Consider the following 26,279-nt stretch of genomic DNA (forward strand, 5'->3'; position numbering starts at 1 on the left):
GAGGGAATGGGTGAAGAGGTGAGGGAATTAAGAAATACAAACAAGTAGTTACAGAATAGCCAGGGGGATATAAATTGCAGTACAGGAAATAGAGTAGCCAAATAGAGTTTATATATGCATGAGCCATGGACATGAACAAAGGTGGGGGATTGCCTGAGGGAGTGCGGATTGCTGGGTGGAGAAAGGCTAAGGGGGAAAATTCAGGATGACCGTAATAGCATAAGTAATAAAATATAATTTAAAAAAAGATTAGGGCTTATATTAAGATAAATATAAACTAATAAAAACAAAAAAGAGCATATAGCCTATAAAAATTCACTTGTAATAATATATCACTATATAGCAACACTGTTAATATAATAAAATAAAAATAAACTTTATACAAGCTAAATTCCACTCTAAAATTCTAAAATACTCTAACCAAACTTTTTATTTTCCTAGGTCCTTTACCCTGTGATGTCTAACAGTGTTTTGCCTTTACAAAGTATAACATAAATTTCTATTCACTTGAATTCCTAAGCCAGGAACTCCAAAAGGAAATGATCATTTAGACCAGAAGCCTGAACATTCACAGCTACCAGGCACCTACCTGAATTGAGGAAGAACTGGGGAGAGTCTCCATGAATACCCACTGTGCCTGGTCCCAAGGAGTCAGACAGGGTATTTACAAAGGAAAATACTCCACTCATGATTCCAAAGCCCAGGCCAGACACTAAAGAAACATAGAAACAACAAAAAAACCCAAATCATGCCATGGTTTGTTTTCAAATAAAACTTCCAAAGACGAGGAAATACTATTTTGTTGGAGGGGAAGGGTACACATGCCATTGGGGAAACACTGGAGAGCAGCCTCAGAAATGGCCAGTGCTTGGCTAAATGATGCATCAGTGAGAAGGGGGTAGAGAGGAAAGGAAATGAGTAATAGAATGTAGCGGAGAGAAAAGAAAAAGGAGAGAGAAAACATCTAGCAGGCACAGAAGCAACAGGTGAGGTAGAGAAGTATATGATGCTGAAGCTCTGGCTTTAGCTTATGACAGCAGAGCCTGCAGAATTCTGGTTTGAAGGCTCGGACCTGGGAGCTGCACTTGAAGGCTGACTGTGCACTGTAATGAGTGATCCCTGGGCCAAATTGGGTGATTCAACTTACACACCCAGATCCAGTCTTTAAAACACAATTCTAAATGAGACTATGCAGAGGTATTAACTATAGTAATACAAAGAGTTCTCCTAGTAAAACCAAAGTCCTGGTAACCACTCAGAGAAGGTAGCAGTAACCTTACTTAGAAACTGTTAATTACCCAAAGTGTTAAAAACCTAATTTTCAATTCTGGCTAATATTTAATGGACACACACCTGTGATCACTTCCCTTTACCTAAGGGCCTGAAAAGCTAGAAAAACAAACAATGTACACCAACAGACCAAGACACTAATCAAATACTGTATCTACAAAGATATAAAAGATAAAAATGGCTTTTATGCCAAATTTGATTTTTTTTCTTAATGATGCTATGCAGTTCTAACTTACCATAGGCCAGCAATCGCATAGAAGGTGGTGGCTCATCTGGGTTTACAATCTTCAGACCCTCATTGGCTTTTCTAAAATAAACCACACAGATAATTTTTTTTAAAAGAAAAAGTAGTATATCAGGAAAATACACAAGATACTTCAAAATCGAGATACTCACTGAGGCATTTGCAATGGTTATACTCTAAATGTAAAATCAATTTAAACAAAAATACAGCAAATTTTCAATCATGTAAAATGTCCCCCAGAGCAAGGGACATAAAGGAAAGAATAAACAAATAGGACTACATCAAAATAAAAAGCTTCTGCACAGCTAAAGAAAACATCAGCAAAGTGAAAAGAGAACCAACCATATGGGAAAATATATTTGCAAATGATACCTCTGACAATGGTCTGATTTCCAAAATATACGAAGAACTCACATGAGTGCACTCCAGGAAGACAGACAATCCAATTAAAAAATGGGCAAAAGACCTGAAGAGACACTTCTCCAAGGAGGACATGAAAAGGGCCCAGAGACATATGCAAGGATGTTCAGCAGCACTAGCCAGCAGAGATGCAAATTAAAACCACAATGAAACGCCACTTCACACTGGTCAGAATGGTCATCATAAACAAATCAACAAACCGTAAGTGCTGGCGAGATTGTGGAGAAAAGGGAAACCTGCTATATTGTTGGTGGGCATGCAGACTGGTGCAGCCACAGTGGAAAACAGTATGGAATTGCCTCAAAAAACGAAAATGGAACTGCCTTTTGATCCAGCAGTTCCACTGCTGGGATTATACCCTAAGAATCCTGAATCACCAATTCAAAAAAACCTATTTATAATAGCCAAGTGCTGGAAACAACCTAAGTGCCCATCAGTAAGTGAGTGGGTCAAAAAACTATGGTACATTTACACAATGGAACACTACACAGCAGAAAGAAAGAAGGAGCTCCTACCCTTTACAACAGCATGGATGGAACTGGCGAGCATGATGTTAAGTGAAATAAGTCAGGCAGTGAAAGACAAATAGCACATGATCTCACCTGTAAGCGGAACCTAATCAACAAAATAAGCAAGCAAAATAGAACCAGAGACACTAAAATAAAGAACAAACTGAGTAACCAGAGGGGAGGGAGGCGGGGGATAATGGGAAAAAGAGGGGTAGGGTCGTCAAGAAACATGTATAAAGGACCCAAGGACAAAGCCAAAGCGGGAAGGATTGAGGGTGGGAAGTGAGGGTGGGGGGAGTGGTGGCGGGAAAATAGAGACAACTGTACTTGAACAATATAAATAAATAAATAAAATTGAAATAAATGAATAAATCTTAAAAAAAGGAAAATGCTACCCTCAGAAAAGCAGCTAAATGAGTACCTGAATGATTAGAATATTGTTTAATAAGAAATGATCCTCAGAGTGATCACACCTGTGCCTCTGTTGTGGCCAACACAGATGTGTCGGGAATGCAAGGTGTGGCCGGTCAGTTCACTGCTGTCACTATTACTAACCCTTGTTGGCTAGAAACCTGCAACAAGGATCCTGCCTCAAAAGATATTTAACTTATATCGACTGTAAATATAAGTATCATTAAATTAAAGGCAATGCAGAGTTCAACAAAAATAGTAATAAGCAGAACAGAAAAGGTCTTTTGTTTTTCTAGACTCAAAAGAAACAACTGGCCATTTCAGTGTTTTCCATTTGATAGGGTCATTTGGTAGCACAGACACGAGCCAATGACTGTCAACTTCTTTCTCTGGAGCAGTAACTACTTAAAATGTCCAATTTTCCTAAAAAATAAACTTAGCTGTCACCGGAATGTTGTTAAACGCTACTTAGCACTTAGAAACATGGGTAGTAGTAATAACCTCTATGGACAAATGAACATAATGATGTAATAGAATCAATAAATTTTGTAGAACTTCTGTTTTATATAAATTGTCCAGTAATGAATAAATGCTTTTTTGCTATTTGGTATAGCAAAGTCCTGCTATGACAAATATATTAAATATATACACTCAATAAAGTTGAGTTAATAAAGTTCCTCATTCTATATTACAAGTTTGTGGGGGGAAGGTCTATGGCACTAATAGTTCTCCACGTCGAGGTGAGGAAGTGAAATGTACACAACACCATCGGCTTCCGTGTTCCTGACAGAACACACAACTGATGACGTAAGAGACAGTGTTCTTAACATGACCACAGTGCTGAAGTGGAAAAGTCTTTGTTTGCATTTACTATAGTTTCCAAGAACCAAAAAGAAAAAGCCCAAGTTTCTTACATGCAATCTTTGAAACACTACTGGTAAATCATTCTGTCTTTCTCATTTGTTCTTTTTTGCATGTGTGTGTAAAAGAGGTATAGTACCAAGAAATGTACATACAAATTAAATACACTATTGTAGAAATTTTTTAAATTACTTATGCCTTTTAACCATTCTTTTTTTTTTTAATCCTCACCCAAGGATATGTTCATTGAGTTTAGACAGAGAGGGGGAGAGAGGGAGAGAGAGACACTGATGAGAGAGAGAAACGTCAATAGACTGCGCCTCCCGCACACGCCCTGACTGGGGATCGAACCTGCAACCTAGGTATGTGCCGTGACCAGGAATCAAACCTGCAATCTCTTGGTGTATGGGACCATGCTCCAACCAACTGAGCCACCTGGCCAGGGCTAAAATTACTTATGCTTTTTAAGAAATTTTAGTAATGGTTACCTTAACTCTTTCAATAAATGGCAGATTCTAAAATTACCAAATATTTATAGTATTAGCATTACAAAACAAAATTGAAAACTGCAAAAGCTCCAATCCAAGGAAAAAAATTCTAATGTATGTTTTAGGCAATGAACATACAGGATCATAACTTGGATTTTTTAAGAAGAAATTAAGGTAGAAAGGGCTATCACCTGTGGCCACAAGCCAATTTCTCAGTGTGCAACTCTTTGTAAGGCTGAAAGTTACATTTCACTCATTCAAGATGAAGTACTATTCTCAAGGTCTGGCCCATAAAAAAAAAATTCATATTAAACTGCAATGATAAATATTTTGATTCAAGTCAATATATATAAAAAAGTACTGGTACAAACTCTCCACATTTTCATCCTGGCATCAAATTCAGATAGCAAAAATTTTATTGAGGCAGTACTTTAAATTTACATGTTCGAAATGTACTTTGGCAGTGGAAAACTTGAAATATTGATTAAACCAGTGCCTATATTTGAATGCAGTGCAGCATAAGAGAGGAACTTAAATACATAAATGTTACATGGCTACATAAATATTAGCCATGAATACGGCATTCCAATTCTCAAATTTGTTTTAACACATAACTACATAACACCCAACATTTCTAAAATCTGCCAGAAAGATACTGTACAATATTCCAAAGGCTTGCTAAAGATGCACTATGCAAAGACAACCAAAAGCACCTATTAATACAGGTTTATCCTAATATCTTTTTGCAAATTTCCAAAGGTCCTTCGGGAGCAATGAACATGGTTTTCCAGAAAGCCAGGTTTCTCTGAACTTGCTGGCATGAAAGCCTGCACACTGATGGCTATAATTTCCTCTGCATGTGGCCCTGTTCCCTCACTGCCCTCAGTAAAACGTCAACCAATGTTCAGTGAGTAGCCCTCTGTAACCACCGGGTATTGCCAATAAAGAGTTGCATTTCAGATGGGAACTGTGAAGAAACAAGCAGATATCTATTCAGTTACTCTAGGAAAGTCAGGTTTTAGAACCTAAAGTCCTTAAGGCTTACTAAATCCATGTCCTAAACTGTGAAAATCCATTCAAACTTTTGCTTCAAAATTAGAACCATCATATGTGAAAATGCAACCAACATGAACCAAAGATGTTGCAACAGGAAAACCCAGTGTGGTCTCAGGCTGAGTTCTTAAAGAGTACAGTGCCAGTCAAGGGCGGGAAGGGCCGCTGTCCTCCGCACTACTGTGACCACAGTAAGACTCTGCTGGGTCCTGAGCACTGGTAAACTCCAGGCACCGAAAAAAGGGACGTGGCTACTGGCATAAAAAACAGAGACTGGAAAACGTTTGGAAGCCACAGACATGTCATTTGAGGGCCAGGTGAAGAAATGGGGAATGGTTAGCTGTGAAGGAGACAAGATGACTACCATGTGACAGAGACTTCATTTGACTGTGTGGTTCCTGAGTGGGGCAAAGGTCAGGAGAAGGAAGATATTGATTATCTTAATAATACTCTATGGTAAAATTTAATTTTGAAATGATAGTAACTGCTGCATACCAGATGAATGTCCATCTGTTAAGGATACTGTGTTCCCATGGAAACTTAAATTTTATCTTTGATAATTGTTGGTTGCTTTTTAACATTTCTAAGGACTAATGGAAATTTCATTTTTAAACTTTTTCTAAGATATGACTTTTGCTTGTTAGCAATGGCTTCATGGTTTTCAATTTGAATTTAAATTGCTTCATTATTAAATTTCAATACCTGTTATTGAAAGCAATAAGTAAAAAATGTTGAAAGCCTAGCATATCAGCAAGAACAAATTAAGAGACACTGGTGAGGTTCCATCTTCGTTACATCCACAAAATTCATGGAGTGGTTGAACTATCTCATTTGCTGAAATGTTAAGAGACAGCACATTTATTATTCTAAGTGTTACTACCTAATAATCAAAGCCAATCTCATGACTGCCTGAAAAAAAATATGGTTCTAAGTTCAAGCTGTGTTTCAAATCAGTGGTTTCACGTGAGGTCCGCATGAATTCCAGATGACCTACTTTCTGGCCTAACATTCCCTAAAGGGAACTTACATGCATTATTTTTTTAAATGTGTTTTTCTATTACAGCTATGAAATTACATTAAATATAACAAAACGAACCCCTATTTTCCTTAATACAATCAAAATAATGGTATGTATAACCTCTTTAAGAATTATTTATTTTTAGTAGGTGGCAAAGGGAAGCTGACGCAAATTCTAAAGTGGAACTTTTTTTGTCATTTCTATATTTCTCTAGCTTTTTTTTTTTTTTTGCTTCATGGCACTTATCTTCTAACATATAATGTACTTTCTTATTCATTCTTTTGTTGTCGGTTTCTTTCCACTATAATAGAACCAACATGAGGTCAAAAACTGTCTTTTAATCATGATGTATTCCCAGTCCCTAGAATGACAACTGACAGTGGGTAAATTCTCAAAAAGTATTTCTGAATGAGTGAATGAAGGAAGAAATATCCACAAGCTAACCTAGTCAGGATTTTCAGGTTAGAAATGTTCTAATCCCTTGGCTTCAAACTATGAAGGAAGGCACCTCAAGTACCCCATTACATTGTTTCAAAATACTAAATCATAATTCAAATTAACTGCAGAAAAGGTCAACAAATATTTAACTTACTTTAAAAGTCTGTAATATGCAAACCGAAACATCTCTTGAACAAGGACTGAGATTAACACTCCAAAGATCAGCAGATATTTCTGCGTTGATTCATCTTTGTTGTCAGTAATGGATCTTGCCATGAACCAGACAAGGGAGGAAAGGAGTAGAGACACCAACCAGAAGAATGCTCTGAAAATTAGGGGGGAAAAGTCACAAGTAAACATAAGTACAGGATTAAATTTTTTTAAGTATCTGTAAAGTGATGCTCTGGATCCATTGTTCTTAATCAGTGGTGAATTCTGCCTGGTGAGACAAACATATAATCCAAGAGGAATCTGGGATTTTTCTGAACAATCATTTTTCTTTTATTTCGTAAGTGATCCTATTATTTCTTAAGTATCTACAGACTATCTGCCAAAGACTGTCTGGCTGAAAACTTTATTTACTACTCTTCCTAATTAATGCTTTGCTCATTAATGTGCCGATATAAGTGTCTTTTCCAGAAAAATAATGTCTACATCTCTACTAACAGAGTGGTTGGTATAAAATCCAGAAGTTAAAAACCTGCACTCTGATCTAGAGCAGTTTTCCAGGCCTGAGTTTTACAGCATTCCTGTGGATTTTAATAATTATAACAAGTTTTAACAAGTTATAACCTTTTGCCCAAATCTCTAATGCTTGTTAAATGATAATGTGATGCGACACTTTCAATACAGTTGTGACAGGTGAAGAAACTCAGAAAAGGTGAGCATCACTGGCCTCCCGGGGCTGTTTCTCCAGGTGCCAAGTGAGAATCAAGGGTGTAGGGGTACGTGGGAAGCCTCAGTAAGGGCTGCCAGGCAGAGGAAAACTGGGATTATGACCATATTCACCACCAGAATTCGGTATTTACCAAGCTCCTAAAAAGAGACTGACAGATGCTTCTGTGTGTACAGGTTTCCACTCTTTGGATGCACACCTGAATCACTTGGGGAGTTAAAAAAAAAAAAAATCCGTCGTCTTGAATCCCACCCTCTAGGCATTCCAATTTAGTTGATCTGGGGTAGTGTCGGGCATCCATATGTTTTAAAGCACCGATGCGCAGGCGCTATGGCTCTTAACCGCTGTGGGATTACAGAAGCCTGTAAGAACCTTAAATTCTTAATGTAGGACCCCTGTGTCCAGAAAAATAAAACATGCATATTAGAATTTATCCACATTTTTTTCATACAGTTTAAGTGACTTCACAACTCACTATAACTCACCCACGGACACTACGCAAAAACTCAGGAGCAAAGTAGCAGGGCTTTCTGAGACCCACAATGTGAGCTCCTTCCCCAGAGCCCGCTTTCTGGGGTCCTGGGTCTCTAATCCTTTCCCTACGGACCCTTGGAGGCCGGCGAGGAGTCCCAGAGGAGCAGGGTCTCGGATCTCATCTCAACCCTTCTTTCCTCCAAAACCCAACATAGTCCAGCAGTTTGGTAGGGACGCCGGGGGTCGCCAGTACCCTCCGGGGAAAGGGGAGTCCCGGGTCTGGGTTTCCCAGTACCACCGCCTCACCCGACGATGAGAAAGATGATGCGCAAAGGCTCCGTGGCGATGGTGACGACGTAAAGGGCCAGCGCAGGCCCGAAGGCAATGAAGGCGCAGCCGAAGAACACCGCTGCCGTCATGGCGACCGCTAAAGCCGGCCCGGGGCTTGGCAGGGACGTTAGGTGCACTAGCGCCCCAGGCGCAAGCAGAGCTAAACGCGGGGTGGGGCGCGGGCGTGGCGTGGAGTGCAGAGCGAGGTCGCGGGCGTGGTGGGGCGTGGCGTGGCGTGCGAGGGCGTGGCGGGGCGCCGGGGCGTGGCGGGGCGCCGAGGCGGGCGGGGGCTGAGGAGGGGCGGGGCGCCGAGGAGGGGCGGGGCGCCGGGGCGGGGCGGGGCGCCGGGCCTCACCTCTGGGCTCTCAGTCCTATCCAGCTTCTGGGGGCCCAGCCAGATAGAGCTGCGGTTCTTGGATTCAGCGGCTGAGTTAGCTGACGACTTTAGTGCCGGAGTCGTAGCGCCCCTGTTTGCATCTTACTACAGGAACATATAATCAGGCCATTATGTGCCAGCTGCCATATGCTAAGGAAGGGGAGGTCCCCAGAAGGGACTGGGGACCTCCCCTAAGATTCCAAAACAACTAAAGAAAAACAGCGCAGGACAGGTTTCCATTTCTAAATAAAAGGTCTTTTTTAAGCAAATCTTTTCATTTGCATAGTTCTGAGAACTTCGTACTTTATCATGTATAAAACCCAAGTTGGGTTAACGGCACCAGATGATAACCCACAGAGAGAGTACAGGGATGAAACAGTGGTGGAACCGGCAGTCCTCAGGTTGTGTTGGACAGCTGGTTTTATTTGTTCCCCACCCCACGCCCACCCCCGAGTCTTCACAAAAGTAATGGTAATATCTTCTTGCCCTGTTTTTGTTGCTCATTTGTCTCCCTCATTAAAAACAAACTTTTGGAGGGCAGAGGCTTTGTTTTGTTCTTTATTGTTGCCACAGCACCTAGAAGGTACTGCTCACTAAATAAATATCTGTTCAGTTAATGAAGTAATATAAAAATTGGAAACATTTGCTATTTTGTATTAATTTTAAATTTTCTGAGAGATTTGAAAATTAAAACCAGAAGGTAAGCTCTCTGATCATTCACATCTAAGAATTTTTCCCCATGTTTAATGGGAGTAATATAAATAATAACTAATGGGTTATTCTGAGGATCATATTTGTATATCAGTGCTGTGTGTTAGCCATTCTTACTCCTTCTTTTAATGTCTATCCTGAATAAAGCTCTTGGAAATTAACATTGAAAAGAAAAACACCAGTAGGCAAAAGTTGGGACCTAGATGAAGATGTTTTGCAGGTCACCTCTGGAAATGGTCCCTCAAATAAGACAACTGCAGGTATTTAAAAATATCACATTTGCCCATTTAATATAAACATATATGTATTTCTGTTCACAGGGAAGTAAATGGAAATATTCATTTTGAAATATCCAGCATCTATCAAAACTGAGGTTGGGATAACATTTCAAAGTGGTGGAGTGACTCACCATTAGATAGATTCTTTGGGGTCTATCCTGAATCAAAGTCATCAAATGCAATTCCAATATTTCAGGTCTGTGCAGAAATGCCTTCACAGAAGCACAGAAGCATAATATGTTCATGTCCTCGGCATAAATACTTTTACACAAGAAATGGCCATCTACAATTTTTCCTGCATATTTTCTCAAACTGATTATCATTGTTCAACATCTGTATAGATCCATGGTTTACTATTTGAGTTCGGGGCTAGAAAAAAGTTTTGTTTCTCCTGACAAATCCATATACATCATTCGGGAGCTAACTCGTCACACTCAGGCTTTACCTTGACTCCCAAGAAGCATGGAGCTAAATTTAATAGTCAATTATAGCGACTATTTTTTATTATAATTACTGCTATGGTGTCTGAATATGACTTATTCTTTTATCCCTATTTTAATACTTTGTTTATCTAAATTTTAACCATGGTCTACTATGTCTCAGTTAAAACTGCATGAAATACTTTGTAAGTTGGCAATTCAACATGCAGAGCTGAGTCACAGGGATGTTTATTTATGCCATCTTGACCATATTTCAGTTCAGTCTGAGTCCCCAAGTGCAGTTAAAAAATGGGAAGGCAATGGAAAATACAATGAGTCTCCCCTCTCCCGCCCATCTGCAAAGACATCTTTAACTGATGTCTGTTGGAATAGAAAAGAAGGAAGCAACTACACCAAACTGGCAATGTAACCAATAAAATAGTCATCTTCAGGGTTTATGGTTATTTACTAGAAAAACTTATTTCAAGTTTTCTCTGAATAATGGCACCTTAAATGGCTGTTTAAAAAGCACTTTGCACTGATTTCAACAATTCTGTTTACAAATGAGAAATTTCAGGCTAAGTAACAGTTCTATTAACTTCTTAAGTTTTTATGAATGTACCATTAGTTTTCCCCCAAGACCTAAAAATATAAGGGTACTAAGTGATTTGGGGAGTTAAATCCTTAAAAGATGACTTGGGGAAGGAGGTAAGCATACACTATGAATACCAAGTCTGGTAATCCCTCAGAACTGGGTGTGTGTTGGTGGTGAGGGGCAAAAGCAATATCACCTTTTAGCAATTTATCAAGTAAGGCTTTCACGGAGCTACCGGGTAATTCACAATATAGTGATGAATTCACTTGAGCTTTGTTTTCTTGCAGTGCTGATAGATGTATATTCACACAAGCCTTTTATTCATCCATTCAAAATGCATGTGGAATGCCTACTAAGAATCAGGCATAATGCGAGGCCTTGGGAGCTTGGTTGGTTGGGTGTCGTTCCACAAAGCGAAAGGTCACTCACTGGTTTGATTCCCTGTCAGGACATGTGCCTAGGTTCTGTATTTGGTCCCCAGTCAGGGCACTTATGAGAAGTTTCCTTTAAAAAAAAATGTCCCTGGCTGGTGTGGCTCAGTGAATTGGCCAGTAAACTCCTGTGAACCAAGGATTTTACTGGTTCGGTTCCTAGTCGGGGCACATGCCTGGGTTGTGGGCTTTGGCGTGCATGAGAGGCAGCCACACATTCATGTTTCTCTCCCTCTCTCTGAATAAATAAATAAAATATTTTTTTAAAATACTGGTCATTGGGAATACACCAATGAAACAGAGGCGCTCCAGTCTCCATGGAGCTTACAGTCTAGTGGGGAAGCCAGCCAGGCAGGTATAGGATGCTATTAGAATATACAGGAAGGGGAAGGGGCACCCAGCCCAAACTTGTGAGTTTTGGTAACAATAACACTCACCCATTCAGGTCTCATCTTCGAAGTCAGCAAAACTAGGAAGTAGGGAAGAAATGGAAGGACAAGGGAGTAGGCCTCAAAGTGAAAGAAAGGAGTTCAGGGTGTCCTAGAAATGTGAGAAGGACGAGCGATAAGCCTGGGCATTGTTTTTGTAGTTCTCTGTTCCTTTCTTATTCTCCTGCTCTCTTCTCTTGCATGTTGATGACTTTCTGCGGTGCTGTGTTCGGATTTCATTCCCTTTATTTCTAGTATATCTCTTACAGATCTTTGGTTTGTGGTTACCATGGGCTTCATACATACCAACCTATGTTTATAGCAGTATAACAGCAGCCTGTTTCATTGTCTCTTTTAAGTAGATGGTCACTTAAATTTAAACAGTCTAGAATTTTCACTCAGCCTCTGCATATTTACATTTGTTTTTCTTTTGTGTGTGTGTTTGTGTGTATCTCCTAGTTTGTAATTACACGTGATCTTCCTATTTTTGCCTTTGTACTATGTTGGTTAATCCATTGCTCTTTTTGGCCTTTGTCAGTGACATTTTTTTCTTTGCAATATTTTTTATTTGTATTGATTTTTTTTCTTCTAAAGATTAAGCCCTTTTAACATTTCTTACAATGTTTGGTGGTGATGAACTCCTTCAGCTTTTTCTTGTCTGGGAAGCTCTTTACGTGTCCTCTGATTCTAAATGGTTGGCTTGCTGGGTAATCTTGCTTTAGCGGGGCTCTGGTGCCTGCTGAGTCCACTTTTGAGGTGTCATTTATGAAACTAATTGGGTGGTGCTCCGGTGTGTTCTGAAGCCTCTTGGGAGGGGCTCCAGTGCACGCCAAAGTCAGTGTCTGCCTGTGTTCGGACCCAGGGTCACCTGGGTTCTACCTAAAAAGGTTCTACTGTCTGCAGTTGGTAGCTGTTTGTGCTTGGCTTGGAGGCATCTAGGAGTGGTTACACTGTGACCCCAGGTCGGCTGCCACTAGTGTCCAGCTTGGGGACATTTAGCAAAAGGTATGGGGCACAGCAAGGACAGCCACTGCTTGTTTGTGGTCTGTGGATCTTTGAGAGATTTTAGGAAAGTCTTCAGTGTGGGCCCAGGACAGCCCTTGTGCAGACTGGCCTCTCAGAGAGGTTCAGGCCAGGCATGAGAATTGTGTGGGGGCAGGTCTCAGGGTCAGGGAAGAGAAGTTAATGGAGACTCAGACTCGATTCCTGCCTGCACCTGCTGGATGTGTGTATGTGTGTGTGTGTGGGGGGGTGAGCTTAACAAAGGAATAATAGTGCCTGTGTGCACTTTAGTCCTGGAGAAAGCTGCCTCTCCAGCCCTTTGCCTGAAGCCAAACAATTTAGTTCCTCCCCACATGTCCCTGAAGCTTCTCCAGCTACTGTCTCTTCACTGGAGTGTTGGCGGTGAGTCTGTGTTCGAGGCCCTTGAACAGGACATTAGAGTTCCTGATGGTTTGCACAGCCAGCTGTTGTGAGGAATTCCTCTTCCTGGCTGGGGTGTTCCAGGGTGGGGAGCCCGGAGTGGGAACCCCTCATTTCTCAGTGGGGACCTCTGCAGCCAAGGTATCCTTCCTGATTCTTAACCACCACATGTGGATGTGAGAACAGCCTGTTTCATTGTCTCTGCCTCGCTTACCATGTTCAGTGTGGCTGCTTCTTTATGTCCTTAGTTATAAAACGTCTCTTCAGCTAGACTTTAAGTGATTCTCAAGGATAGTTGTTCTATAATTTAGCTGTAATCCTGATGTGGTTGTGAGATGAGGCAAACAGCGTTTGCCTACTCCCCCATCTTGACCAGAAGCCTATATATTTTAAATTAATAAATATGCATTTTATTTGCTCTGGGGGCATTATCATATACCCCTGGGACCAAGTTGAAAACCTAAATTTTGAATACAGGAAACATGAATAAAGGGGTAGAGAGGGTTTACTCAATATATCAATTCATAAACAGCATTCTAGGTGATCTAGCTTATTAAAAGGAAATACTTCTGTATTTAATAGAGATTTTAAAAGTGTAAGATATTTAACAAAGATTAAAGTACTGTAAGGTAAGGGCCAAAATAAAAGCCAGAGAATGAAGTTTCTCTTTTTATTGCTATACTTACTAAGGCATTGGTGAATTTCCTTCAAATCTTTCTTTAAATTGAGAAATAAATGGTGAACAAAACATCTCCTAAATTATACTCAGCTTTCTCCAGTGACATGTTCATTTTGACAACTGCTTAAGTTCACTGATTCTCTTGAGATCTATTAAACACCTACTATGTCCCAGGCTCCTTAATGGGTAGCGTGGACACAAAAACCAAGGGCTCGGTCCCCACCCTTATAGGAACTTAGAGTCTCATAGGGAAGGAGGGTAAACAGACCATTCAAACCCAGTGCAGTAACACTTTGGGCAGGCACAGGAGGGGACTAACCAGAGATGAGTTGTGACTGAAATCTTCCCAGGAAAAACCCCTACCCAGTCTTGAAAGATAAGGAGAAGTTAGCTGGAAAGGCCTAGGAAGTCAGCAGCAGGAGCAGCCTAAGCAAAGGAATGACAAAGCATGTTTTAAGGGAATGGCATTTCCTGGTGACGTTCATGAGCTAAGTTGTGACAAGATCTAAGAGAAAGATGTAAGGATGGCAAGGACCTTGCTCGCCAGGCTGAAGAGTTTAGATTTCACCCCAAGGTTATGAAGTAGCACTGAAGAATAAAATTTGGCGGTGGTATAAGATTCCAGTTTTAAAAAACCTGTCAGCACTGTTTAAACTGGATTGAAGCTGAATAAAATTAGAGACTAGGATGTTGATTAGGAGAAGCTGTAGAAATCCAGGCAAAAGATGAGGAGGCCTGAACAAAGACAAAGGGAGAAATAATGGATGACTACAGATCAGCAAGATGGAGGAGCTGGGACCCCTAAGACTTGGAGGTTGGTTAACTAGGTAGATGATAATGGGGAAAGGAGAACAAAGAGCGAGTTTCCCCTCCTGGGACCAAGGGCTGTTGGGGGGAATTGCTGGGAATGGGGGAAGGGCGGAGGCCTGAGTGTGAGGTAGAGCGGGTCGTTTGCTGTGCCTGGGGCAGATCCAAGGGGAGAGAGGTCCAGAAGGCAGACTGACTTTGAAGTCTGGTTCTTTGGAAAGAAGTCGGGGCAATATGTACAAATTTGAAAGCTGTACGAATATCCTATTGCTGCTGTGACAGATTTAGTGGCTTAAAGCAACACAAATTTACTTACAGTTCTGAAGGCCAGAATTATGAAATGATTGTAACCCGATTGTACCGGGTTACAATCAGGCTGTCAGGGGTGGGTTGGTTCCCTCTGGAGACTTCAGCAGCAAATCTCTTCCCTCCCCTTCCCAGACCCTAGAGGCCACTTATGTCCCTTGGCTGAGCCCTGCATCACACCTTTTCTCCATGACATCATTTCCTTTTAACTGCGACTCCTCCTGTGCTCCTCTCATAGGGACCAGCCCCTATGGGATCACACTGGGCCCTTCTGGGTAACCCAGGATAATCTCCCATCTCAAGATCACATCTGCCAAGTCTCTTTTGCTACATAAAGTAACATTCGCAGGTTCTGGGGACTAGAACATGGACATCTTTTGGGGCTATCATTCAGAAACACATCTAAGAGCCATAAAAAAGGGCAAAATTATTTTGAATCTTTTTAAAATAGATTTTTACAGGAAAAAGGGACAGAAAAACATTGATTTGTTGCTCCACTTATTTATGCATTCATTGGTTGCTTCTTACAAATACCTCGATGAGAGACAGAACCCACGACCTTGGTGTATCAGGATGACACTAACCAACTGACCTACCCAGCCAGGGTGGGTGAAATTATTTTGGAAAACTGGGAAAGACTGTCCCAGAAGCTAAAGGAGAAGAACATTTCTGGGAGGGAGCAATATACTGGTAAAATGTTGCCAAGAAGTTAACCAAGATAAGGACAGAAAACTGTCCGCCACTTTTTCACAACTAGGCTGTTGTAAACGCGATGTCAGTGAAGTGACAGGGAGGAAACCAAACTGGAGTAGGCTGAGGAATAAAGGAAAATGAGACAATGAGGACAGTATTCATAGACAACCCTTTGAAGAAGCTTAGCTACGGCAAAAAGAAGAGGAAGAAGAGCAATAGGCGGGAGGGACGTGAGGCAAAGGCGTGGGAGAGTTAGGGATGCTTAGATGCTAAGGGGAAAGGGTCACACAGAATAAGAATTTGAAGATATCATGGCTGTGAGTTTCCCGAGACGCAGAATAGAAGGGCAGGGAATAAATCCAGAGAAGGGCAGAGAGAAGCACGGAGGAGGAGGAGTGCCTCTGACAGAGGAGGGAGGCGAGGATGAGGGTAGATGTGGCGAAGCCAGCCCGAGGAGGCTACAGGTTGGGGAGGGTGAGGCGGCTCAGGGGGCATGAGACTGGAGTTTAAAGATGTGTCTACCAAGAGTGAAAGGAAGGAAGCAAGGTGCTGGAGAAGGACAGCGAAGGCTAGAGCTGGTTGTGGGGACGAAGGCAGAAGGCCACGACTGGCAAAGTGCACAGCTAGTGATAGACCACCATCAGGGCTGGGGCGCTAGAACTACCATGTTATTTGGAAATGACAACCAAGCACGAGAAACAAAACATGCGAGGTCTAAGGAGGGAAAGATGAGCCACGGAAGGCTGCAGTTCTATCACAGAGTAATCTCAGTGAACGAGGTATGAGCAGGAGATGTGGCTATTTTCGTCTTTAAACAACTCTAAGTCAGAAAGCTTGCTGAAAGTGCCATGGTTCGAGTCACACGCATGCATTTGAAGAAAGATTTTCAAACGTACAACCCATTTCAGAGAGTCATGATTTTCATTATGTATTTTTTTTTATTTTAGATGAACATTATTGTAAAAAAAAAGTTCACCTGGAATAAAATCCTTTAAAAAAAAATCACACAGCATCAGTATCAGTACACAGTTCATGAATTGGCTTAAGCGAGATTAACCACAGGACAGGTGCACTTCATTTGCAGGAGCCTTTCACATGAAGCCTTCGGAGCCAAATAAAATACACTGAAGCACACACAGTAGGATAGTTCTATGGAAAAACTAGGTATTTTCCATTAGGGGCATAGTTTCAGTCAGACAGTTTATGGTTCTTTGCATTAAAGGAACTACAGTGTCGGCTGCAAATAAAATAAAACCCATCTGTAAGGCCATAGGAATGAGTTATAATAATTAAATTCACATTTTTAAAAAAGGTAAGAAAATGAAGCAAGACATTCTATTAGTTCTTGGCAATAAAAAAATGCAACTGCATACGGTACAAGCATTTTAAAAACTAAAGTAAAATGTGAAAATATCCCTAAAAATAATTGTTTGCTAATTTTCATTTCTGTAAATTTTAGTAATTTAGATTTTCTTTCCTAGTGAGCATGACACCCATTAGTTTTATTAGTCTTTTATAAAAGACTGGTTCTACTGTAAAATTGTACTGGCATTTGAAATTTTATTAGCATGCCCTGTCTCTCTAGGTTTCTCTAGGACAAGGAATTTCATTTTTAGACATTCCTTCCCCCTTTCTTTAGCTATAACAAGAAGGAAAAAGGAATGTGTTTTCCATTAAAATAAAAACTCTAAAAAACCTGATGGCAGAAACGACTGCTTAAAACCCGAGGCAAGTAAACTAACATAATGAAGTGCTGTTTTAAAATGTTAAGCTTAGAAGCTCATCTTTAAAGATTAAGAACTAAATTTATAAAGAAATCCAAGTCATGAACTAGAAAAGAAAATCTGCTTCAATGTGTCACTGTTCACAGGGAAAACTTTCTATAAGCCTTAATACAGACTCTCAGGATTAGAACCTATAAAATGGAGTTATAATCTCTTATTTAGAAATTTCTGCAAACATTTATCTATATTGCACAGCTAAATTTATTAATGGAGACAGGGAGATAATACTTTTCTTTTGCACTATTAGATATGACACGTGTGTTCTATTCTAAACTACCTGCTACCTTTCCCGAGTTCGAAACAAAACATATAATCTAAATTGTGTTGGATGCTTAAAGGCAGGCTCACTGTTTTCCTATCAGGTATTAGAATACTAGTTAGCTAAATGAGGTATAATTAAAAATAGTCCTTCAAAGTAAAGAGTATAGTCTTCTGAAAATTTATAACAAAGACTGCACAAAATGTTCATGTAAATAGTAAGAAACCCTGCGGCACCTCCTAACTGATGCACAGGTGGGTTATTTTCTTATAATCTGTCTGAAGTAAAATATAGCTAAAATAAGTTCCCAGTGAAACATTTTACAACCAACTGATTTACATGCTACTTAGTTACAGCACATTTTCATTGTCTGATACCCTCAGACGCTATTTGAAAAGGTCTAGTCCAATCACTGGCAGAAATCAGCGCACTGATAATAAAGTGCGGCCACTGGACACCACTAATACTGCTGCAAAAATCTTCATGTACCTGATCCCTAAGACCACAAAAATGTTCACTTAAAACTAGATTTCTTCAGTTTCAGCAGGGAACAGACAATTATCTCTCACTAAATTCATCTACAGATAGAAAAAATAATGCACTATATGTACATTATTAAGCAAAATGGAATATTTATTGGGTCATTTTACCATGCAGAAGGTGAAATTCCTATGTTCTTAGCTCAAATTATATACAATTTAGCAAGACTAAATGTAAGAAAATAGCAAGGAAGATTTATTTCTATATAACAGAGAATATACCCCCAATTTGCTGCTACTTCAAAGAGCACCTTTAGACGTATCTAGCTTTTACAGGCTTTTTCAAAGTGAAGTTCATGGAGACTACTTATTAATCTACATAAGACAAAAGAGAGAAGGAATAAAACAAAAGCCAAGCATTCTATTAAAAAATTAAAAAAAAAAGGCTAACCACAGAATATGTCAGTTTTGGTTTGCAGACAACCCCTGAGATATAAATCAAAGTGTTAAGACACCAAATAGTCGGAGGTAACTTACTAAGAGAATTACATTCATACGTGGTGTCAGAGCACTTGCCTTTTAGAAACTACTTTGTTACCCTCCAGAAAGCTTAACTGCTCAGATCTTTTTTCAGAAAATTAGTGATACAAAATGTTTCTAAGAAACTATTTCTTCTTTCCAAAAACATCTAATTTTAAGACGGTAGACTTGCAGTCAACACCCAGTGGAGGAACGGCCTGCATCACTGGGACACCACCAGGTGCCTTTAAGGCTAAATTTTGTTAACAGTAAGTTTAGTGTATCCATCAAAAATAGCTCTGGAATATTTGCCGCAGCTAAATTGTGCATAAGTTTTCAACCAAGTAGTAAAGGTTGAGCAGTTCAAGCCTTTTAATGATACATCTGAATTGGAAGCTGCATTCTCTGTGGTGACAGAGTCCGTCTCCACTTTCATTTCCCATTCTTAACCTCAAGCATGATGGTGAACTCTGTGAAACAAAGCAGGCCTAAGAGGAAGCGTAATTACCAACAGAACTCATTTCCTTCTTCACCTCTTTACTACTCCCTTCAGCCTGATGACACTGAAGGCTAGAATAAAAGCAACGACATAATGGTCTTAATTTGGCACGTAAGTTAACACTAAGTACCTTTCTTATGTGATGGTTTCATCTACGAAAGTTATACCAACACCAGTGCTTCGTGAGAATGGCAGCTAAGCTTTTGGTTGGCTTTGGCCCAAATGACTAGACCAAGTTCTGTAACAATGAACCTGAACAGATGGAACTGGGTTCTACACATTCAACAGTAATTACTTTAAAGCTGAAATCTTGCTCATATTTTTCTCTAATGAAAAGGCAAGACTTTTCTTAGAGATGTACTAGGTCTAATTACTTTTTTTTAAAAGCTCGAGTAAAACCAGAAAAAAACATTGTTTTCACCATTACCAAGAGCTATCTCTACTAAATTTATGTTAACAAGTTAGTCTTTCTCCCTACAGGTAAGCTTTCTGCAGACTAAAATCTAAATCTACATCCCATTAACTCTTATAGAAAGGGAACTAGGTATTATGACTACACCAGCCAGCTGAGAAGTAAACCGAAGAAAAAACATGTGTGCTGATGCAGTGGAACCACGGATGCCGAAATAAAACCCTAAATGGTGCACCTCTCTGCCCATGTAAAGTTCCAGCTCCACAAGTTCACAACTAGGAACTCGACGACAAGAAACAGACAACAGGGGTCAAACAGGTTATGTTTTGGATAACTGAGTGGCTGCAATAGGTCAAGCACAGGAAAAGAGAGCAAAAACACACCTCGGGAAAAATGAGATTAATGTAATTTCCCAGTGCAGTTTTATAGATCAGGTAGAGGGAATTAACTGAAAAAAGTGATTTATTCAGCTATCCAGACTCACTGGCAAAAAGGTTAGGAATGAAGCAAAGCACTAAATAATAAGAAATACAGAAATTATGGCCTCTGATGAATAGCTGAGCATTTTTATAAATTTTCAAGTTAAATTTTATCAGAATTTAATGGTTCTTATTTAAGAAAATCACAAATCAGAGACCTTAAATAAATGCTATGAACACAGTAACACCTAGTCGTATGAACAGGACCAGGTGTCCTTTAATTTTAGTATACTGACCTCTGCTTTCAAAGCTCCACTCTTGGTATGAACATCCCCTAAAGCACAACTGTGTCTAGAACTTGAGGCAAAAGTGTGCGCATACGGGTCTATAACAGGGAAGGGCTGACACTGAGTGCAAAGTGAAAAAGAGCGAGCAGCTTCTGCAACAGGAAGTAAAACAAAGGGAAAAAGCAAGTCTTGCATGTGTCTCCATATCATTGCTTCCATGTTTGAAAAAGGAGCCTGTGATCCTGAGGGGCAGGAGGCCGGCGTCCCTGCGCGTTCCGCGCAGAGAGGTCTGGGTGTGGGGGTGCTCTCAGCAGCAGCCTGGCGGTGTGCCTCTGAGGCTGGGTGATCTGTGCTTTCAGAGAAGCGGGAGAGTGTCCTCTGGGCGCGCTGCAGTCTCTCAGAGAAAGTTCATCAAAGTAGCGAACAACGGAAGAAACTGGTCTTCTTTGATCGGTTTTCTGTTATTTTCACTGGTCCACCTGCCCCTGATGAATTGCTGTCATTCTAAAACACAGAAGATAAAGTTACCCAGAAGTTTCATGATCTGACCCCAATTATCTAAATCATAACAATTCCAAACCATACCATAAATGTGTATTCAGTAGATTACTTTATTAGAAAAGGAACTGGTTAAGCTCTGATGGTGGTTTCTTTGGAAATGGTGGATTAAAATGAGAAATATATTTTTAGGATAGCACTTTTTATACATATTAATATCAGGTAGGAAGCGCCCATTTCCAATTCCAAGAAATCATTGCCAAAGTTTCAAGTGTAATGATGGAAGCAGTGTTAAGATATTGGCAATCCTGTGTTAGAGGTAAGAAGGGTTGGTTACATTAGGTATACAATTACACTCAGAATTCAGGTTAAAATAAGTTTCAAGGAAACTTTAGCAACTTCAAGATCATAATTACATATAATTATATGTCACATAAAAACTGAACTAGATAATACTATGGCAACAATCTAATTTGTGCCATTATCATTTTGACTATTCAGATCAAAATTCAATTAAGTCCACTTAATGAGCCAGATGGAAGAACTGAAACAGCCACAGTTCAGAAATGAGAAACCCGAAGAAAGTAGAGTCAACGCGCAACCAGGTGAACATGTGAGTCAAGGAAGGATGAGTTAATGTGAATATAGTGTAATCAAGCGCATCGTTTTAATCAAATAAATACACAGCACAAATAAAACAAATTTATAAACTGCATAATGAAAATAAAAATTGTAAGTGATACAAACCATTTTTCTGTTGAGTTTTGTCATTATATCTCGTGCAAGTGTAAAAAATGCCTAAAGGTAAACCAAAAATTGCATTATTATATATTTATATCTTAAAAATAGAAATATAGAATGTTTTCATCCTGTATTTATTATTTTAAAGCCTTTAGTTGAAAAACAAACATAACTGTAATCATAGTATACACATGACTACCATATCTTATTTTTCAATCACATCATAAGTATTTACAATATTATCGAATTGTCATTCATCCATCAAATATTCTCCACACATAATATCTGACCCAAATTCCTGGATGACACATTTTTGGGTTACACGCCGCCTCCTCAGCACACCGACAGCAGCTCGGGGGCGGGGCTCCGTCGGAGCCTCCCCTGCATACCCAGAGCGGCACAGTGTCTGGTCCAGGAGATGCTGAGTATGTGTTTAATGAGCAAGCGAATAGATACGGTTTACCCTGTACCTGTAAAAGCTGTTTTTACAAACATCTCTGCCTTTTATTCCCAATGTCCTCTCTTTCAAATCACTTTCACTCTTATACCTGAGAACATACACAATTTTAACATCCCAGAATCCTGACAGTGCCAGCAGCTCAGCTGAATCTGCCACAGTGGAAATCAGTTTCAACGCCAGCAGAACAAATCTGACTTATCTCAGTGACATTTCATGCCTAGTGTCTGTGGCCCCAAATCACGCATGTCTGACCCTGCTATCCACCCCTACTTTGTTTCTAGGGAGCAGAGCCTCTCAAAGCTTCTTCAGTGGTCTCTGTGCTAAACCCACTGTTATGCCAGCCTCTCTGTTCCCAACCATGCCAGAGGCCCCAAAATATTCTGCAGAAGGATTATTTCCAATCAAGTCACACAGAAGCAACACACTAGTGGTGTGTCACTGTCACACTGGTTACCTGTGAGTGTAAATTTTTAAACGACCCCACCCCAGTTTTTACGAGGCTAACCACACTAAGTTAAAGCTCTGGGAAAATTGCTAACTTCTGCAGAAAACCAGGCCAGAATAAGCAGCCCAGGCTACTCCCAGCTCCACATTCCCGTAACTCAATGTCTCTCTAAGCTGCAGGTGTGATGAGGGTTCAGACACTGATGGAGACCCGAGCCTACCCCAGTAGGCCCGGGTCCGAGTTCATTCGGAGGGAGAAAACCCACGTGGGCCATCTCAGTGCACAAGCTTTTCTCCCACTTCACCATGAAAGCTGATGGAAGAGGCTCCCCTCTTTCTGATGGAAGGAAATCCTCTGGTAGCAAGCAGAAGGTAGCATTTTTCTGCTTATCCATGCTCATGTAAATAAATCAGTAGGGGCCCTGTTTCCTAACACCCATTAGCCAACCTGAAAAAATGGGTTTTATTCAAAACCAAGAAAAAGTTCTGATCGGTATCCACTATCCAATAGTTACTTAAGCCTTAACTTTAAGCCATGATGAATTGGTGAACAGTAAGTAGCTCTAGAAATTAACTGTTTACAAAATCATCATTATTACTGTTAAGTGAATTACATGTATTAAAACCTATTACATGTAATATTTTTATGATCTGTTTTTAAAAAGTATTAACAATTCTACCTTTGGTAAAGAAAATCTATTCTTAGAAGACTTTAGACTGATTTGGTTTCCTTCATCAGTTAATGTCTTGAAAATTTATTAAAGTACTCTGATAAACACTTTCTTATTTCTACTAAAAGCTATCATGTTACAATGTAGCATGCTTAATCTACTTCAAACATGCACCTAAGGGAATCTGTTCAATGAGCTGACAGTTTAATTCTTTCTCTCTCTCAAGTGAGATTAAGACTCTGCTGCTACAGGCTGCCATAGGGTGACATGAACAATGATAAATGAGCAGAGGAAGGCACTGCACTTGGTCAGCTAGTGTGGGATCTCCAGCTTCTGAAATACAGGGCAAAACTAACCTTAAACTGAATGTCTATCTTCTGTCAGTCAATCTGAACTGAGCGATCAAATACATTCCACGTGGAGGCTGGGTGCTAGAAATCCAACAACCGGGACCCACATAAAGGTCAAAGCTTACACAGAGGAGGCAGAGTTCACATGAGGCACTCACTAAGTCAGAAAAACACAAGGCTTTGAGCACTGCTTGAACAAAGGCACAAGACACCAAACCTTTCTTTCTTTCTTACCTCTTCTACATTTGTACTGGATTTTGCACTTGTCTCCAGGAATTTAATCCCATAGTCAATTGCTAACTGAAAGGCAAACAGAAACATTTAAATTCAGTGCAAGTTGCTTGAACATATAAAGCACTTGTGTTTTCTAGGTTTTTCAAAGTCCCAAAGGTGGAGTATTAGTTCGGAACTCCTGTGGTTCTCAAATCTCTTTGTTTTCTTCCATTGTGTTTGAAATTGAGATATCGAATTCCTAAGGGCCACCACACCACATCCACTCAAAACACAGCTTACGTACTTCTCTTTTTTCCTGATATACTTTCAGTTCTCAAAATATACTTGAAAGAAAAACTATGAGACACTCACATCTACCATTTGGGATTCATTCACCCCTTTTTATCTGCTCTGAAAGTACAATGAATTCTCCAACAGTTACTATACTGACTTTTCATTATTTTTTAGTAAACTGGTGCTTAGTACAAAAGAAAGCCTGAAATACGAAGTCCTCACTGCTTTGGATGTTATCGATTGTAACGAATATGAACACTTCCACATTTCCATCTACTCGTATGAGCTCCCAGTTCATTTATGACACTGAGATTAGAGAATGTTTTTAGGAGAAAAAAGTTTCAGTCAGATTGAAAACTTTGTCACACACACACACACACACACACATGCAATTAAAGCAAAATTCCAAGACTTAAAAAATTGAAGCGTCTAAGTCAATTCAGAAAATGTCACAGAAGTACTGTATTTTGCTGTGTATAATGCAGAGTTTTTTGGCCAAATTTCTGAGCGAAAATTAAGGATGTACATTATACATGGGTAGTACTAATTCAGTATCTGTATAAATGTTTTTAATTCTTTTATTTATGCTTACATGTTAAAAGTGTAACTCTAGAAAGCAATAACAATATCCATATGCAAAATAATACCCTGGAATATGACAATCAGTTTTATATATAAATTAAAAATTAAATTAAAAAATGAAAATGAAATATTTTTTTCCTGAAAGTTTGGGCCAAAAACTTGGGTGCTTATTACGCAAGAGCACATTACATATGGCAAAATATGGGTAAATATGTATATATAATAAACTCCTTTGCTTTGCAACACACAAATAGAGAAATGTCTATAAATGACCTATAAAATGACATCCATGGCTTGCTCAGTTACCAGTTTATCCATAATGACCTAAATTTAATGTGTTGTATAATAAGTCTTAAAAAACATAATGAGTTGGAAAATGGTTGCTGTTGAATTTCACCTATCCTATTTTCTTTCAAAGAGAATAAATTATCTGAACTTCAAAACTGCACATTTTCGCACTGATATGGGAGAAACAGCCTGAACTCTAAGCTGCAGGAATCTGAGAAAGAACCTATTTGTATGTCCCAGAAAAGAGCAAATTCCTCAGGAGTGAGTCATGACCGCACAGTCTACAGAGCTGGATCTCGAATACTAATTCGTACCATTCAAGCATGGATTACATCTCTTTGTTGCTCTTAGAGGATTAAAAGGTAGATATTCAAAAACTTAAATCAATAATCATACTAAGAAAATAAATGCTTAATGTGAGTAAATTTGAATCGTTAAGCATTCAGTCCAGATTTACCTTCTCCCCTCGTTCTTTTGACACTTGTCTTCTGTCATTCATGTCACACTTGTTGCCCAGGATCATCCTCTCCACATCCGAAGAGGCGTGCTGCAGGGAGAGAATCGGTGTCAGAGAGACAGCCTGGGAACAGCGCCGTCGTTCAACAGACAAATCCCAACCTGTCAGAAACCTACTCACGAATTCAATAATTAAGGCACATAATCTTTCACTCAACACAAGGCATGATTCAGAGAAAACTTTAAAAGATGGGAAGAGGGGAAAAGCTACAGTGGAAGAGGCTATGCAAACTTTCTCCCCAAAGTTTTCGGTCATTCTCAGCTTTTTGTACATGAACAAGCAGAAATAACTTATGGTTCTCTGACACGGAAACTTCCAAATACTAGTTTGGGTCAAAAAGAAAAAAAAACGTGGTGCCACATGAGCCAATGGGGAAGGTATTCTGGATTCTGAGTTACTTAGAAAAAAATTCTTATAGGTTAATATGAGGGTATACAAAATTACTTCTGAGAAGATTTCTTTCTGAACGTCAAAGCCACTTAAAAAATCTTAATGTCAATCAATTTGAAATTAAATAAGATTTCAAATATCTAAGATGGAGAAAATGTTAGAAGGGCAAAATGATAAGTTGCCGGACTAAAGATAAGCTCTCTGCCAGTCAAACAGAGGGTGGAAGAGAGAGAACCCGACAATCGGATGTTTTAATACTAGCTCTCCTTTTCAAAGGCAAGTCACTTCTTTCTCACCTCAGCTTGCTCATGTGTAAAGTGGGGACTTGCGTTAAATTATTCTAAGATCTGGCCCAAGTTTAAAATCCTCTGTGTCTGCCTCCGCCCCCACCCAGACCCAGCAGGGCCGTCAGACCGGCCCACAGGCTGCCGCCCTGGGGGCCAGGAGCCCCGTTTCAGCGCCTGGCAGCTACCCTCGGGACGATCTCCAGTACCACCGTTCTCTTCCTACATGTACCTCTTCGATGTTTCTTATCCAGTTTTTAATATTGTCAAAGGACTTTTCATTTGTGATGTCATAGACCAGCATAATTCCCTA

At 39.8% G+C, this 26,279-nt stretch overlaps 2 protein-coding genes across 5 annotated transcripts in view; both read right to left on the minus strand.

The window, feature by feature from the left end:
• Nucleotides 1-8,656, minus strand: part of APH1B (aph-1 homolog B, gamma-secretase subunit) — a 56,525-nt gene extending 47,869 nt beyond the window's left edge. For 3 of the 4 annotated variants that reach the window (XM_053670001.1, XM_037151101.2, XM_037151100.2), the window contains exons 1-4: nucleotides 8,408-8,656; nucleotides 6,887-7,057; nucleotides 1,527-1,597; nucleotides 590-712 (exon numbers count right to left, since the gene is read on the minus strand). In XM_053670001.1, coding sequence (XP_053525976.1) covers nucleotides 590-712; nucleotides 1,527-1,597; nucleotides 6,887-7,057; nucleotides 8,408-8,520 — 478 coding nt within the window. In that variant the 5' untranslated portion in view covers nucleotides 8,521-8,656. The remainder of the gene's footprint in view (nucleotides 1-589; nucleotides 713-1,526; nucleotides 1,598-6,886; nucleotides 7,058-8,407) is intronic. The other variant, XM_037151103.2, reaches the window with a different exon arrangement.
• A 7,835-nt stretch (nucleotides 8,657-16,491) lies between these two features.
• RAB8B (RAB8B, member RAS oncogene family) overlaps nucleotides 16,492-26,279 on the minus strand; it is a 59,542-nt gene continuing 49,754 nt past the window's right edge. The window contains exons 4-8 of the mRNA XM_037151015.2: nucleotides 26,199-26,276; nucleotides 25,233-25,322; nucleotides 23,633-23,698; nucleotides 21,480-21,530; nucleotides 16,492-20,738 (exon numbers count right to left, since the gene is read on the minus strand). Of these exons, the coding sequence (XP_037006910.1) occupies nucleotides 20,646-20,738; nucleotides 21,480-21,530; nucleotides 23,633-23,698; nucleotides 25,233-25,322; nucleotides 26,199-26,276 (378 nt within the window). The 3' untranslated portion in view covers nucleotides 16,492-20,645. The remainder of the gene's footprint in view (nucleotides 20,739-21,479; nucleotides 21,531-23,632; nucleotides 23,699-25,232; nucleotides 25,323-26,198; nucleotides 26,277-26,279) is intronic.

The sequence above is a fragment of the Artibeus jamaicensis genome, unplaced genomic scaffold (genome assembly GCF_021234435.1).
Source record: "Artibeus jamaicensis isolate MK-2021 breed Jamaican fruit bat unplaced genomic scaffold, CSHL_Jam_final contig_548, whole genome shotgun sequence".
Lineage (NCBI taxonomy): Eukaryota > Metazoa > Chordata > Mammalia > Chiroptera > Phyllostomidae > Artibeus > Artibeus jamaicensis.